Raw genomic sequence first — 17,316 nt, forward strand, 5'->3', positions numbered from 1 at the left:
ATAAAATAAAAAAAGTGATTAGTGATTTTATTTAATTAACACGCAAACATAAACCAAACTGCAGCAGACACGTGTTTGTGTCTTTACATACACAGTGTGTTGTATTCATGTTAATTAATTGAATTAGCTTTTTATTTATTTAACTGATTGGGTCGTTATTGGCAGCATCAATGTTTGCCACTTGTTCACGCACACATAGGCTCCCTGAAACGTTTAGTCCACAGGTGTAGTTGACTTTCCTACTTAAACTAAGTCAGAAACTGATTTGCTTTTCCATTAATAATTTTGAAAACAAAAACTCGTCCCAGCCTCTAAAATGTGAATATTTGCTGGTTTCCTAACCCTGATTCTGACAAAACCGTATTACATCTTATCTGTTTATTATGGCTGAAACTGTTTTTGCAACATATACTACCATAACTTTAAAATAATATTTGTTGCACTTTGATTTACTCCCTAATTTTGTGCCCCCCCCCCCCCCCAGAAAGAAAAACTGAATCCACCATGAACATTCACACTCCATACACGATCTTTGGCAACAAGTGGGCGTTCAGTTCCTCACCCCTTCCCTCCCTCCGTGGGTCAGCGTGGGCGGCCCCGTGTGGCAGGAGGAGAGCGAAACACGACACCCGACAGAAGAAGGGGGGGTTGAGAGAACACGAAGTGAGTGCAGTGGAAAAAGAAAAAGTCTGCCGGAGAAAGAGAGGGGCAGAGAAAGAGCGGAGTTGGTTTTGTTCCTTTCAGAAGCGCCGCTGTTGTGACTGTCGGTGAGGATGATGATGTGGAGGAGGAATCGACCATGCGACATCGTTTCAACAGACGGGATGAACGTTTAGACTCGTCGCATTCCGCTGCTCCAGTACGACCGACGGCAGCACGACTCCTCCAAACTTCGACCTGCGCCATTCAGACCCGGGCGACTGGATTTCCCCCCCCCCCCCCCCCAAGAGGCTCGGGGCAACTTTTGGCATCAGACGCTGCGTACAAATATTGCGAAACAAAACTTTTTCAACAAACGCTGATGTGTCGAGATAAAACGCAGAAGCGTATGTGAAGTTAGCTGGTTCATGTTTCAACTTAAAAACGAGCACATTGTCGGGGCAGGTTATTTTCTTACGAGCCACTTGTGAGAACAACACCGGAGGAAGGAGTGGGGTGTCACTGCTAACTCGGCTAGCTCACTTGGCTAAACGCGAGCTAAAGTTACGAGTCGACGAGCAAAGTGACCGAAGCAACGCGCCGAAGACGACAGCGAAGATGAAGACCCCGGCAGACCCCGGTGAGTTGACGGTTCACGCTTCTTGGCTTCAACTTTTCAGACACCGCCGTTCTTCAAGTGAAAACAACAGCGGCTAGCTTCAGCGGCTAGCTGGTTAGCACGCCAACCAAACTCTCCGCTCCAGGGGGAAAGTGTGACAAAATGATGGCGCTAGGGTGGATCCATCCGAGCCTCATGTTGTTGTTTCAGCTAAAGTTAAAACAAAATAGAGTCCAGCTCACGGGCAAGTTTGTTTCCAGATAAAGCGGATCGATACAACCGTAAATGCCATTTTTAAAAGTTATTTGCAGGATATTTAAGTTGAAACTACTATGCTGAGCTATTTACAGTGAGGACATGAGAGAGTTAGCATGATGTTCCGGATCAGTGGGAAGCAGTCAGAGCCGGGGCCACACTGACCCTGACTGCGATAGTGGTGCATTTAACATTTATTTCATGTCTCACTTCAGACGACTCCGCTTTAGTTTAGCTTTTAACCGACACCACATGGAACAACTATGAGTGACTGAAAGTTGATAGTGCACATGCAATATTTATTTTCACATCTACAGGAGACGGGGAAAGAAATGGATTAAAAGAGAAATAACTATAACTGATTGTTTTTTATTTAAATGTATATTGCAGGAGAAATAGAAATAGTCAACTGGAAGAGTTGATGGTTGCTTTGAGAAGAGATATTACTTCTGTGTATGAAGTGTGTTGGCTAAGCTAATTGTAAGATATTTATTTTATGGAATTGACACATTGGTGTTCACCATGGAGTTTTTTAATTTAGTTTTTTGCATTTTTATTATTACAAGCTGGAAACCACACTTCCATGTCTCACTACATCACAGCCCACAGTATAAAGTGACTGGTTGATTGGATGACCGCTGATAAGCTGAGGTTGACTCTGAGGTTATCTGAGATCCTGGATAACACGCTGCCCGCATCCTTGGTGTGAGACTCTAAAATTCAATCAGGGAACTTATTGCATCCCTTTGTTTACAAAAATTCGGTGTTTTCTTTGCTTTGTGAGGCACTCTGCAAGTAATCCCCTTTGACCCTTTATAGCTGCAGGAATTGTGTATGAGCTTTAACAGATTTCATAACTTTTAACAGATTTCATCCAAGCTATTTCAAATGACGGGCTTTAAAAAAAAATTGTTATTTAAATGATTACGATTTTCCATCCGCAGCTCGTGATGTCTCCTCGATTGTTCATTTTAGGAGCTCTTAAACTCAGTTTAGTCAGAAGTCTTGTTCGGTAATCTTGTGCTGAAGGAGATCGAATGCCCATAATGGTAATTAGAAACCTTTAGATCTCTGTGTGGCTTCAGATAACTTTTTTATATCACAAAAACAACTTTGACAAAACTTTTACTCAAGCTACTTTTTTCCTGGCTACACGATCTGTAGCCATGTGGGTGTGTACGTATGATGGTGGGGGGGGGGGGTAAAGTGATATAAGTTTAAATGGCCAAAGTCAGCTGTTTGCTGGTGTTTTTGTGTGAGTGCCTCATGGGTGGCAAATCCCCAAAATGTTTGAGAGTAGAACTGAGCGTCATGACCCATGGAGCTACTTTTTTTTTATTCTTGATCCATAAAGCTCACCATGCAGAAAACTTGCACCCAATACTAGACAAAAGACATTTCTTGTGTCATAAACGACATTTCAATGGTCGGAACATTGTATTCCCTCTTATTGACTCCCATCATCCCGAGGATCAGAACAGCAACATTATGCTGCACTTCACTTAGTTTTAATAGTAGACCGCTTTGTTTGAGCCATGTGCCATCTAGCAGAGTACAGCTCCCTTTTGACTATTTATAAATGCTTATCTGGTTTGGTTACGCTGTTAAGCAAAAAAAAAAAAAAAAAAGGTTCAAATTGTTGTTGGTTGTGTCTGTTCAATGAAAGCCAGTACGGCTTGTGAGTTCTTTCAGTAGTTCCCATTTTAGTTGTTTTGTGATTCATACCAACTTCCTTTGATTTCTGGGGACTGAAAAGCTCTAAATTAAGCTGTGTAACATTTGAAGTGACATCACTGTGGTGTGTGTCATTTTACTTTGACTGTTTTTGTAAGAAGGCCCATGTTATCAATATAATATAACACCAAAGGATACCATTGGGTAACTGTGATCGACATCCACATTACATTATGCTTGGAGCTACACAGACCCTTTGTCTGTGTTTCCCTTGGTGGAGCAGCCTGTTGACTATTTTATGTATATATGGGTCAACCCTCCACTTCACTCTTCCTATCAGGAAGTCAGCAGTCTGGCCCCACCAGCACCACTTTTCCACTTGTGTTACTCCTTATATCAACACAGCGCCACATGTTCGACGTCACAGCTGTAGACGGCCGGCAAGCCAGCACGCTTTGTTGCACACTGTGTGTGTGTGTGGAGTGAAAGGAGCCATACATGAGCAATTAGCTGGTGTTAAGTCTGGTATGGGCTAGGCTGCTGTTTATGACTGTGTGTGTGTGTGCGCTCCATATGTCTTGTCAATGTGCGGCTCTACCTGACATTGATGTTGTCCCAGCAAAGCGAGTGTTTGACTTTTACCAGCGAGACCAAATTGCCCTTTGAGGAAGACCATTTGGTTGTGGGCAAGTTGAGTCAGCCCATTGTAATTACAGGAAGAACAACGAGACGTCTTTTTTTATGCAGATTCAAATAGCTCTAATAACACCGGTTAGACCAAAAGCTAATGAACCACAGGCGCGTTTAGCTAGAAGACTGACGCTGTTAGTTTCCTTTGGGAAGGACTCTGTTGTGTTACTGTCTCACCATTAAACCGAATTATGCCGTCGGCACCAGCAGCAGAGACGGCACAATTGCGCTAGTCGAGGCCAAGACGTTTGTCTCGGGGGGGAAAGTTTGAGAAGACGTGCTGGCGGCTTAAGTGTTCAGTGATGTGGTTGTGCAGTCTCTGTTTCAGGACACCCTGTCTCCTCTGTGATTCAGTGACGAGGAGTGCAGAGCCTGTAGAAAACGAGCAGGGCGCCCGGCCTGTGGTGGTGCCGCTTGCAGCTTTCTCGAGGAACCGCTCATATGAACTACTTTAACACTCTGCACAGAGATGTCTTTGGTCCTCAGCAACACACCTGCCGTGATATAGTTGCGCCACACACCCAAGTCACAGCTTCTCACAATCAGAAACACTGGTGAAAAACTCCAGGGGCAGACTTTACCATGAGGCAAGGTGGGCCACAACTGAAAGGGCCCCAAAGAGCCATAGATTAAATATGTTTAGATACAAAAAATATTGATTTGTTACTATTCTAACTCATTGCACACCCGAAATACCTTGCAAAAAGCCCAGAAAGCACTTAAAAATATGTAACTCAACTTTATACTACTTACTATGTACTTCTACTTCAGTGGAAAACATTGTAGTACTTCGTTTACCTGACATAAACCCGGACAATACACACGGCAAGTGTGAGTAGATCGGATGAGCGGGTTTGAGGTATGTGAAGGACAGACAGAGACGCTGTAGCGTCCTGTGCTGCGAGTCGGCTGACATGTGTGCAGCGTTGACTGAATGTCACTCGATATGAAAGAAGAATGGATTGTGATTGTGATGAGTTACCTTGCACTGAATCTGCTGATGTGCCTCGGAATGAGTCAAATAGATTTTATGGTGTTCTATTCTAAATTTTACTCTATTTGTGGTAAAATAAAAATGTATATTTTAAATGGGAATAACTACAACCAGATCTTGGGTCTCACTTTTTCTTTGCAGCACCAGTCCGGTCAGGCCTAAATATGATGGTGGGGACCAGGTTTCAGGTCTCCACAGCCTAAAAAAGCCCCTAAATACCATTGTTCCTCACAGGATGTACCCTTTTCCCTGGCTTTCCTCCCATTATGTGGTTACTGTCAGTGATCAGGTCAAAGCAAAAGGTCGACTCACATTCCTAAATTACTACTGAGTCGAGCCCCGGGGCAAACAGACCGTGGAAAAAGTATGGCCGCAGAGTGACGTCAGCATTTCTCTAGTGTGTAGTCAAGCGGCGGCCCAGGTCAGCGTTGCCACTGGTCACCTCTCGACGTCACGCCGGGCCTCCTTTCCTGGAAGCGTGCGTGTGTGTACGGTGGCTTCAGTGACCCATACCAAGCTTAGAGCTCACACGAGCTGGGACATGCTGGCCAAACAAACACTCGGGCCTCAGCACAGGAAGGCCTGCCAGTCGGTCTGGGAGGTGAGCGGTGACAGACATCCAAGCCTGCAGTTCTATACTTTTTTTCAGGTACAGCAGTGGTGTAGTTTATATCGACTGAGGAGTTGTCCTTTACAACGTGGATTCATTTTTGTGCAGTTCATCAGTTTGTGTGTTGTGGGTCTCACTGACGTATAAAACACTACAGCAAATGTGAGGTGTTTTAATTTAGCAATACAATGAAAATGTCTCAAAGATGCTCCATTTTGGGGCTTTATTATTATTTTTCCAACATTTATTATCCAACATTTATTATCCAACATTTATTATTATTTTTCCAACATTGGATACATTTTGCACCATATTATTTTCACATGAAATTCATGCTTGCTGTATATCCGAGCAACCCATTCACAGTGGTTGTCATCAAACACGAGGCTTTCTTTTAACGCATGTTTCAGCAGGCACGCACGATTTGAAGTGCCTTGCCTAAGGGCACTACGGTAGTGGTTGTGTAGCAGCTCGGATATTAAAAGCATAATCCATCTTGTAGTTTGAAACCATTAGGAATCATCAATTTGCAATGTTGTACAGTTAAAGTGGTCATTTTCTTTTTTTTGTACACGCATTACATCTACGTGTCTATTGGAGGGACTGCTGATGAAATATTGCTACACTGTAGCTAACTCTGGGACAGTCAGTGACTGTCCTTTGGTCCCTGTTTAATAAACAAATACATAGTTGTGCATCTACATGTTGCCAGGATAACTTTGAACAAAACGCATAGACTGCTTGAACTTGTACAGTTCAGCTGTGGGGCTGTTCTCCACCGGAGAACAAATGATTTGTTCCTCTGATTGCAGTAGATCTGTTCCTCCCTGGGCTGTCCTGCATCATGGTGCATTGAGTCTCCTGTGATGAGTTGCATGGGTTGTTGAACATCTCTGTCAAGGTTTGAGGTTGGAAGAGAAGCTCTTTGATTTGAGAGGCTTTTCTGTTGTTGATACTTTAGTCAGCTGAATCCTACTTTATTGTGTGGCCACATTATCTACGTTTGGCCGGTTATTAGCGGGAATGATAAAATTGTTAGCGGTGACCCAGAACAGTGGACTATTTGATGGTTCGACACCACAGCGGTGTGAAACAAAGGGTAATTTTATTCTGGCTATATTGGGGGACTGAATGTCTGATTTTACACAGACTTGCTTGGTTTCTCCCAATAAATCATGTTATATAGCCTCTTTGTTTAAATATCAGACTAACAATACTGTTAAATATACGTGTGCTTATAATCAATCTTCTCTGTGAATGCAGAGCACTCGCATAACAACGTAGCGCTATCAGAGCGCTAAATACATTTAGAATTTATGAACGACTCTCTTCAAGCTGCCGTTTGCGGCGCGTAGAAACGGCCCTGTTATTCTGAGACAGCGGTCACAGTCACACGTATCTCAGCCTTTATTTAAAGCTTAAACAGACAAACGTGATCAGTTGACCGTAGGCAAGACACTAGCAATCAGATTGGACTGTCAGTTATTTTTCTAAATAATCAAGGAGAGGGACACACGACCAATTGTTGGTATCTTTTTCCTCTTGATATAATCTTTTTGTGCAATTCTTGCTGTGTAATTCAGTTATGAAGCTCTCAAAAAGCCCAAATACCGGCACGGCTCAAAGAAAGTGCTTTTCATTTGTCTCAACACGGTGACAAGTACACGCAGCGACACCTTTTAAGTCCTCATCGTCTTAAATGACCGTCCTGCTCGCTTTGGTATCTGTAGGCATTCACTATTGAGTGAATCCGTGTTGCTCAATGAAAAGGACAGAGCAGGTCAAGTGGAACTGACGACTCGCTCCAGCAGATAAGGACGGCTTCTGTAGCGGGACAGATATCACTGAAACACCCGACAGGATACTGTGTTTTCCACTAACTTAAAAATCCATTTTCAGTCAACTTGTCTGCTTTAATTTAATTGATATTTACAGCTAGAGGCTTAAAAAAAGCCAGATATATTTTTGTGTGATAAAATGTGGGAAAAAGCTCTGTCCTCAACCATTTTCTCACGAAAGACTGAGTGAAGCTTGTAAAGCCAGTGTTTATCAAAAAATGCAGACCGATTTTGTGTGCCCTTGGAGCTCTTTTTGAAGGTTTTTAAATCAAACCGAGGTTGAGACAGACCGAAGGTGTGGAGGTGGGGCTGTGCTCTGTCTGTGGCTGTTGTGACTGGAGTCATCCGAACCCAAAGAGGCGCTCTGTGTGTTATGGCTGTCACCTGTGGCTCGTGAAGAACGAGTGGGTCGGTGTGGGGTCGTCTTAGCGGGCGTAAGGATTGAGGTGGGTCTCCACAAACGTGAGTCTGCCGTTGACGCGCTGCAGAAAGGATAAAGGGGGCAGACTAGGTGTGGTCCTGTATGGCTCTGCATAATACCGCCCACATTACTCCGGTCACTGCCAGCTTTTTAGGGAGTCTGTTTTAGCTCAGAGGAGAGTGGTGAGATGGAGTCTGCCAGGTTGTGTCAGAGAGAGCTCCAGTAGGTGGCAACATCTAGGTTATCATGTGTTTTTAAAATGAAATGCGCGCTAAAATCCAACTGGCTATCGTCAGCATTCATTGAGACACCAGTGGAAAGTCTTCAGGCAGAAACAAACCTGTTGATTTAGAAACCAGTTGTAAAACGATGTAAAATACATTGATGTGTTTGCTCTAAAAAGGGACCACCTCAAGAGCTGCTGAGGGGAGAGGAACGCTGCCAACAGGTTGCAGGCAGGAAAACAGTTTGGGTGTTTTGTGGTTGTTTGGACGGAGTTGATCCAACACAGACTTTTCCTGCCCAGTACACTTGTTGGCGTTGCACCTGCATTTGTAAGCCCACAGTGCGCGATTGAAAACGTGAGCTGTCCATCTTTCAGAAATACCATTTTTAATTCATAATCTCCTAAATATGAATCTCGGTGCTCCTCTAAATAGTATTTCCTACAAAGGACACTCCATTGGACATGTGGCCACTTAAACCTTCCCGAACCGACGGGGGTACGCCGAGCTTAGAGCATCAGTGAGACCAGACATTCATTATCAAGTGTTTCACATGCTCTGTTCTGTGTGGCGCTTTGCTGGACACAGACACGCTTAAAGGAGTTTCTTAAGGTTTCACAAGAATGCACGATGACAGAGACATGAAGTGTCAATGTGGTAGCAGGCTGTGAGGAAAGATCATTCCTTGTTAAAGTGCCCTTGTATTCCAAAGTCATTAAATCCAAAAGCTGAGACACCAAGACACATCTGGGTGGGCTCGAGGCATAGTTCTTCCACATGAAGCAGACACTTTCCTCCAGCTGAACTTGGCAGCACCAGGACCCTGAATCCCACTTGGTGCCCATGACAAGAGGCAGCTGCCTGTTGCCTGTAAGTTGGCCTGGCATGTGATGACTTTTCATCCCACCAATCCCACGTGTTGGTGATATAAAAAAATAACTGTTGGCATTAATTCCTCCTCTGGGGTTTAAATTGTTATTGGATTTACTAGGTGCCCAGAGCTCATTCATGCTTTTTAAATAAGTACATTAAAGGCAGATTTATACACTCACTCACCATGAATAAATATACTCAGAGATATTTTGTGAGCTGTCTAGTCATTTTCCACATTACTCAACCTGTATTATGTAATCCAAAATGAGCTTTTACACTTTTTTCTTCCCCTTCTGTGGTGACATAAGTCTAGTGTGACATTATAAAGCAGCATGGTGGCCTGTGCACGGCTCGACATTAACGCTTGTTCGGGGAAGCGGAAGTGAAAAAATAAATGTGATCTTCATCAAGCAAGCCCTGATTGATCGGCCATTATGCAATCAGGAGATTGGTATCAGTGCTTTCTAGTCGCAGATAACCGATCATGCTACATTGTGAACAACAAGCTAGTTGTTGTTGAGCTAGTTAACGTTAGCTGCTAGCCTCCGATGGGCGACTAAGTCTTGCCTCGGGCGAAGGTCATTTATAACCTTTTTATCGAGAGGGCATTATGACCTGTTAACTTTGGAATATTACTCGGCTAATATGACATCGTTACAACTACGAATGCCAGGCTCCTGTGGACAGCTACCACAGCAGGTGATTCCACTGAGTTTTATTGTGTTATGTCAGTTTGAATGAAGTGCGTTGTACAATGGTCAGCGGGTAAAGTACGGTAGCTGTTTCTGTTTGAGTCCGGTGGCTTTGACAACAGCATATTCATTGTGTGCTCTGTATGTTAACAAATGACTATAATTGAAAATCCCTCTTGATTTTATTTATTTTTTGATAGGCCTACGTTTGGCTGTCAAGCTAGTAAAACATGTCAGCTTCTTGCCCGAAGCCCTTCTGTGGATAAAAGACACTGCCTTGTAGCAGCCTGTTACCAGATCCAATCATTCAGTGTCGAGCTGCATGCTTTCATTTCATGCTTCTTTTTTTTTTTTTTGCAGTTTAAATGCCTCAAATGAAAACAATATAAAGACAAATGATGTGTTGTTTTGACTAGAATAAGTCAAAACGAGCTGAAGAAGGAATTTACCTTGCGTGGGACCTTCAGAGTGGAGAGAATCTGTCGGTGTGTGTGGAGGGGAAACAGTGCTCTTATCTGTTGTGTGTGTTCCAGTCACTGGTCTTTTTGGGAACCCTGGGGGTCTTTTATGGCTGTCACGTGTCCTGGGACTCTGTGGTTATCTGCTGCGCTGTGTGTTTTGTATTTGAAGCTACTCCGGGCTTGAGCGGTTCACACCTAAACTACATGAAGTTAGCTGAAGGCTAAATTGCCCTGAAACCTTTTTCACAAACCACACAAGTGCATACGGGCAGCACACACACTCGCATCCTCTCCTTTTCTCACTCTTGCCTTCCTCTTCTCACACACCTATGTTCAGACGAGCGCAAACACTTTTCTGCCCATAACAAATATATATGTATTGTTTCAGGCTGCAGTATGATAACATAACGGCCAGTCATCGCTCACATAACATTGTTGAGCATTGTTGGTTTTGTGTGAACCTAAACCAACTGCAGTGTTTGAAGTCTTATCATTTTGCCAGTCCAAACGTGCCAAGTTACATTTTATTAATTCTCAGTCACATGTCCATCAGCATGCAGACAAGCACGGAAACAGAATGGGGTGCTGATGATGTAGCTTTGGGGGTCTCTGTTAAAATGGATTCACTCTTCCATCGTTGAGAATGAGATCAAACAGCTGCCCAAACCTTTGGAGGGAGAGCAGGGGTTGGGCTTGTTCTTGTAGCCGCTTCAAAGGTGGGCCATAAATTACATGAGTGATAAGAAACGGCACCATTTGATCAGCACCACCAGTCGGCCATGAAGTTTCTGTTTCCCCTGGTCTGTGCCTTTTCTTTTATCACTCGCAGCACAAACAGCTCTGCTGGAGTTTTTCACGATAACATCAACCTAAAGCTGAATTCTTTAAAAAGCTTTAAATGCTGTCCATATGCGTGAGTGATATGACGAGTTGGCTGATTGAATCAAATGATCCGAATGAGAGAGTGCTGGATGGTTAACCGTTGAACAGGAGGGTCACTTCACATGTTGACTTCATTAAGTTTAAAGCTCCGCCCCGGCTCATGAGAAGTAGATCTGTGACCCGCTTGCTGTCCCCGTCGGCGGTTTAAAAACCCAGTGGCAGTGACTAATGAACTGGGTCTCTGTTTTATTGAAACGTGAAAGTCAGTTAGTCCCTTCAGACACTCACTCTCTCAGCACGCACACTTTTTATTAGGGGGGCCCCGCGGACCCCCCACATGCCACGGAAAAAAAGGGCCGACGTCTGTCTCGCATTAACGCGCACCCGTAGACACACACTTTTAATTTTCCTCACTGTCGCTAGCGAGCGTGGCTTCGTTCATTTCGGGGCTGCCATCTCCCTGCGGTGACGCCGCCGTGCCTCCGCCTTTAACGTTTTAACGCGGGGAGCGAGCCGCTCAGTCTGGAGGCTGAACCATCCAGCTTTAATGCAATAGACGGAGGAATTAAGACTCTGCCAATGAGGAAGGGCTGACTAACGCGCCCAGACACCGCACATGTAGACAGCCCCTCGCAGGCTGTTTTACATTTGACACGGTCCTCCACAGCGCAATGCTGTCACTGCGATTGTACTAACGTCAACGACATTATGAGCAGCGGTAGCTCAGAACCACAGTGTTCTGGCAGAAATGACAAATATTCATGTTTGATTTCAGAAGAAGATGAAGAGAAGGTGCTTCTATTCAGTGATAGCACATGTTCAGCAGCAGTCTGAGGTAAAACGGTTTTGGGCTATTTCCAGTTTAAATGTCCGTCTCGTCAAAAACAATTCCCAGCAAAGTGGAAGAGGTTAACTTGACATGTTTTGAAAGGTATCACTAGTTGACTGTCTTTACGAATGAAGTGCCCATAACTCACCATGAGCATCGATCTACACTTCATGTTAGATGCGTTTATTCGGTCAAAGCGGGCTGTTCACCGGGTGCACAGCTATCCCTGACCCACCGTTACCGTACATTAAGTTATACCAATGACTTCCATGCAGTGAGTTACAGTTTTAAATATGAGGTATAAGGAGAGAAAAAGTCAGAAGTCTGTCCTTTATATTCCTCGTGTCATTCTGTTTCTCCGTTTCGTCGCTGAGCCTCGGTTAATTCTGTCTCGGGTCAAATGTTGTACAGATTGTGAAGCGCTCTGAGGCACAAACTCCACAGTATGAATAAAAATGTTTATCAGTACACAAATATGCGCATTCCTGTCTGATATTTGCTCTTGACATACTCGGCCGACTCCGCTGGCTATGACTGAAGTTTTCTTAACTTCGGGAGAATTTAGATCCCATTTATTTTAAATATTAATGCAAAAAAGAAGAAGAAAATGATTTGATTATTTTTTCCTTCCCTCTTCTGTCACATCGCGGTCACATCCCCCAACGCTAGCATTGTCATGCCGGTTGTCCCAACTGGTGGCAATCAGCAGTGGAGCCTCTTTGTCTGCGTGGAAAAATGCTGAAAGGGAAAGCGGCATTCTTGGGAGGGGGAGGGAGATGAAATTTGATTGGCAGGGAGCACGAGAATGAGTCACTCACCCAGCTCCCTGGATTTGGAGTGACGGGCCTATTCCGGGCTGCGGTGACGTCAGTGTGTTTGATTGTGGTCGTGTCTGCATACGGCGAGCAAACCAGAGCTCGCATGGCTCAACCCAACAGCTGAAGTCACCAGATTCTCGTCAGTGGTCTCCACGCTACGAAGATGAAGGAAAATGAAAGTCGTCTGGCAACCGAACTACAACACAGAAGCCAGATTTAACGGGAGATATTTATCTTCTCTCTCTGCTCCGAAGTCTCTCTACAACGCCATACGTTTCATAATGGCCTCCATCAGTTTCTGACAACTTCTAGTCAGAATAGTTTATCTATGGTTTGCTCAGGGTTTGTCTGTCAGAATGTTCTTTTCTCAGGACACCTCCTCTGATTGTTATTTAGTCTTCATGTAAATACTACAGCTTTAATCTATTTCTCTGAGGGAAAGAGTTTCACTTTGGGTCATAGTTCCTCTTCCCAGATATATGGTCTTTCCCTTTCACACGAAACAAGAGCTGTTTCCACCAAGAAGTTCCCTGTAATTGTAGTCCAGGGACTACTAAAAAAACCAAAACTAAAAGACTCCTTCACCCCGTTGTTGTCTGCGTTTCCATAGTGGAGACTGACCTAAAAGACGCTACAAGGAAGCTGTGTGTTAGACCATGTGACGGTCACCCCCCCCCCCCCCCCCCCCACACAGCTCCTTTGCTGTCTGAAAGTTCACTTTCTGTGGGAGAGATATCCTCTGAATGTAATTTAGACCCTGGCTGGTTTGTTGAGCTTAACATTGCTTGACTTTGCTCTGCAGGGTGTCAACACACCTTATTTCCTGCAGACAGACAATGTTTCACAAACATGTACAGGTTAGGTGCCATTGTGTCTGTGCATATGCGCGACAGTGCACATGCTGTGTGACCGATAAACCGAATCGGCACTGCCCAAGTGCACCTCTGTACGGAGACAGTAGAGTCGTGTCTCACTCTCTTTCCTGTCTTTATTTCTGTCAGTCAGACATTTGTGTCTGACTGACAGAAATGTCACACAAATGTCACACAAGTGTCACACACACGCACACACACACACACACGCACACAGTAGTGTCTTCCAGCCAAATTCTGCCCTGACTACAGGAGAAAGAAATCCCCAGCGAGGCTGTCTGGTAGCCAGGAGCTCATTACAGCTGAATGTTTTACGGGATTGTTATTTTCTGAAAAGGAAACTTGCACAGACGAGTTTCAGAGCACATGTACGTGCACGTATGTGTGCTCCTCCCTCTCTGGGAATATAGCCCTCCAACCTGGGCTCGGGTGCTGAAGATCAGCTCTGAGATAGTCACTGATTGTTTATTTAGTTTCTCCCTTACCACAGCGATGATCCTGCACACATTAGATTTACCGCTATGGCAAACGGTGAAACTTTCTCCCGGGGATCAACAGATTATCAACCACGATCGTTAATCGCTATGATGAGTTCACACACTTCACTGATAAACCAGACAAGTGTCCAGCAGCCGTCTGATTCACGACTAGGGCTGGGCCATATGGTGATGTATGTCACAATACAGCATGTTTTCTACTTATTCGATATGTAGTCTTCATAAAATGACCACATGGTTTTTGTATACTATAGTGTGAATTAAATACTTGGACGCACTAAAGAATAGTGCAGCAAAAAAAATCTCTTTTGTAGCATTTGATTAAACAAAATGTTACGTTTTGTGTTGGAGTTTGTGTTCATTTTGACCCAAAGATTGTCATTTTTACTGCAGATGTAGATCAGTTACGGGTCTCCTTGATTACTGATAATCGGTATACTTTGTCTGCAGCGGTGCAGCGTCCCGAATGGCGAGGCTATGTTTAGTTTGGATCGCTCGCAGCCGTTCCCAGTGCGAGCTATTTAGAAGATGGATCACCGAGACTTGAGGCCGCACAGTGCCGCCGCGTTGACGGCCCAACTTGAAGCTCTAGCGGCGTTAACCAATGCTGCCAGCAAACCCAACGTTACTCATTATTGGCACAAATTGAAGGCATTAATAACAAATCATCTCTTGGCAGCTCGGCTCATAGAAAAGACTCTCCACTCGAGCAAAGTTATGTATTCGACCGCTGTTAAAATGATCATATTCATGCTTGAGCTGTTGGTATTCGGGCAGCCTTTCTTCCTGTCTCTCTCCTCACACACTTCTCAGTTCCTCATTCACACGGACCTTTCTCTCGTTCGCTTCTCTGTGAAGCTTTCTCTTTATTACTTTGGCCTCGTAGTACGCTGTCCAATGCAAACGCACGTTTCAGCCTCACACCTCTAGCATTAGGATCTTTTCTTAGCGAGAAGCTTATTTCTGCCTGTGTTTGTGTCTTCATCTCTCACCCTGTCTGTCCATGTGTCTCTCTCTGTGTGAGCCTTATGTAATGGAGGGGGGGGGGTCATGTGAGTACCGAGGTCGGGGTTCACGCCGTGCACCTGCGGCCAGCCGTCCTCTCCCTTTGATCTCTGCTGGAATTCTTTTTTCTCCTTCTTCCTTTCCACCTGACTTCCTCCTCGTCCCGTCTGTTTCTCCGGCCCCTCCCTGGCTTTAAGCCACTGGCTCCTCCAATCTGAACTCCATTCTTTTGAGTGTAATTATGAGATCAGCTCAATGAGGAGCAGAGGCTTTTTTAAACGGTAGTTTGAGGCTCAGGACTCCTCATTGAAGCCGTGATTGTCTGTTGTAGACAGCACGACGAGACTGGAAACCCAGACAGGATCAATAGTTCATCTCACACTTGAAATGGACCTTCCATTCTATACAGATTGTGTAAAGTTCAGGATGTCGGCAGGAATTAATGACAATTTAGTCAGTGAAGATTTAAATTTGGAGTTCTTAACCGACTTTTGTATGCAAACGTTCAGTGACTTACCATGAAATACATTTTTTTTCACTGTGTAAATACTTGGTCAGCATATGTGTGTGGATCCTTTTTAAGCAGTCTTATTGTTATTGTTTTCTTTGCTGCTATGTTATATATAATGTATTAAGAGGCACATCCTTTACTACAGTGAATTACATCAAGTTTGCCCTTTTGCCAATTCAACCTGTACCACACAGCGGTTCAAATCCAAATGTCATCTAACGGTTGGCATTGCCAACATATATACAGATGTGTAGCCCCCCCACCCCCCCCCCCCCCACACACATCCCCTCCCAACACCCACTTGACTGAGTTGGATTTGGGTTGGAAACTTTTCCGATCATTCGTTCCATTTGTTTTTGTATTTGTGTTTTTGACTCTCTGCACACGCCCAGTGGAGATTCCCCTTTTTCCTGCTCTCTACCCATTTATTTCCTGCCTCGCTGTGTTATCCCGATCCCATCCCTGATAAACCCCTCTTCAGTAGGCAGACATCCCCCGGCCATTTACCCTGTTGCCCCCGAATCATGACCACGCAGAAAGACACGCATCGACCTTTTGCAGTGGCTAAATATAGACCCGCCGAAGAATAGGAGGAAGGGAGGTAAAACATAAAGGAGGGGGGTTAAATGGAACAGCATGTTAAAGAAAGTTGTTGAGGGGAGAGCACGTAGAGTAGGAGGCCTTTTATGTTTAGTCTTCTGGACAATACCACGATGATGGCTATCGGGTTATTAGGAGAGCTGTTACAACTGTGGTGACGTCAGCGCCCCGAAGAAAAGCAGACCCGTGGCCGCACAGATCCTGTGTTTCTCTTGGAAAGGAGAACGCAGGTGGCTTGGGACTGCAGACTAATAGTAAATGAGTTTTCCTACCCTGCTCTTGGCTATATATAGACTCCAATGAGGCCTGAAATGGTGTGTTTCGCCTCCGCCTGACAATCAGAAACTCTTCCTGTCTGGAGCAGAGCTCGCCAGATAGTACAAAGGGCTTTGGGTTTGTTTGTCGACTTCAGTTTTCCCTGACTTGGAGCGCTGCATCCAGATCTCTTGTGCTATCGATGAGTGATTAGAATTAACAGCGAAACGAGCATTGAACAGCACTAATGCTTTGCTGGCTGCTGATAAGGACCAAGTCATTTGCACTCTAGTGTGTCAAAGCGCTGGCAGTTTTACAGGTTGGCACTATGTTTGAAAAGGACCCCAAATCCTTTTCTCTTTAACCATCTGAGCCCCAAAACCCTAACCGGCGGGATTGGAAACCATGTTTTCTTTTAAACAATCGGCAGAACTACACAGTTTATCATCGCACAAAGCTGTAAAAACATCATTATCGTCAGATTTTCCTCATTCCGACGGCCTTAGAACAGCTTACAACTGTGATTTTAGATTTTCCCCCGAATAAACGGTTTGTTTTAGTCAGATTCTTTAAAAAAAAACAAATTCTGCACTCCTCAGCGCAATTGGAAGCCATGACTGATTTGCCTGAGACCAACAGTCATGTGACACAAATTCTGTGAAACATGGACTGAACTGCAGGCTGCTGAACACAGAGAGGAGAGGTTGTAAAAATTGAATTTGTTAAATATACATCGCACGTATAGGCTCCATTGTTCTCAACATTGGTAACTAGGGTTGGGTACCGGTTCCTATACGACCGGTATCTACCGGACCGAAATGCAACGCAAATTTCGGTGCTCCCTTTCGGTGCCTGAGCCGATTGAAATACTTTTTTTACACTACTCTGATGACTCCGTCCTAGGTTAGCTCGTCCTAGGACCGATGCTAACGATAGCATCGGTCCTCCACTCCTCACTCATAATATTATTACAACCGGACGAGCCGTGCGCGCTTAGAAACAAACCCCTCCATCATTCTGACGAAGCTTCGTCCATGATTTATTGAAAAAAACAAAA

General features: G+C 44.5%; 1 protein-coding gene across 1 annotated transcript in view; it reads left to right on the plus strand.

The window, feature by feature from the left end:
* The first annotated feature begins 644 nt into the window (after positions 1-644).
* The window catches only part of erf (Ets2 repressor factor), a 39,325-nt gene continuing 22,653 nt past the window's right edge, over positions 645-17,316 (plus strand). The window contains exon 1 of the mRNA XM_079288085.1: positions 645-1,279. Within this exon, the coding sequence (XP_079144211.1) occupies positions 1,258-1,279 (22 nt within the window). The 5' untranslated portion in view covers positions 645-1,257. The remainder of the gene's footprint in view (positions 1,280-17,316) is intronic.

Source organism: Melanostigma gelatinosum (assembly GCF_949748355.1).
Source record: "Melanostigma gelatinosum genome assembly, chromosome: 17".
Classification (NCBI taxonomy): domain Eukaryota; kingdom Metazoa; phylum Chordata; class Actinopteri; order Perciformes; family Zoarcidae; genus Melanostigma; species Melanostigma gelatinosum.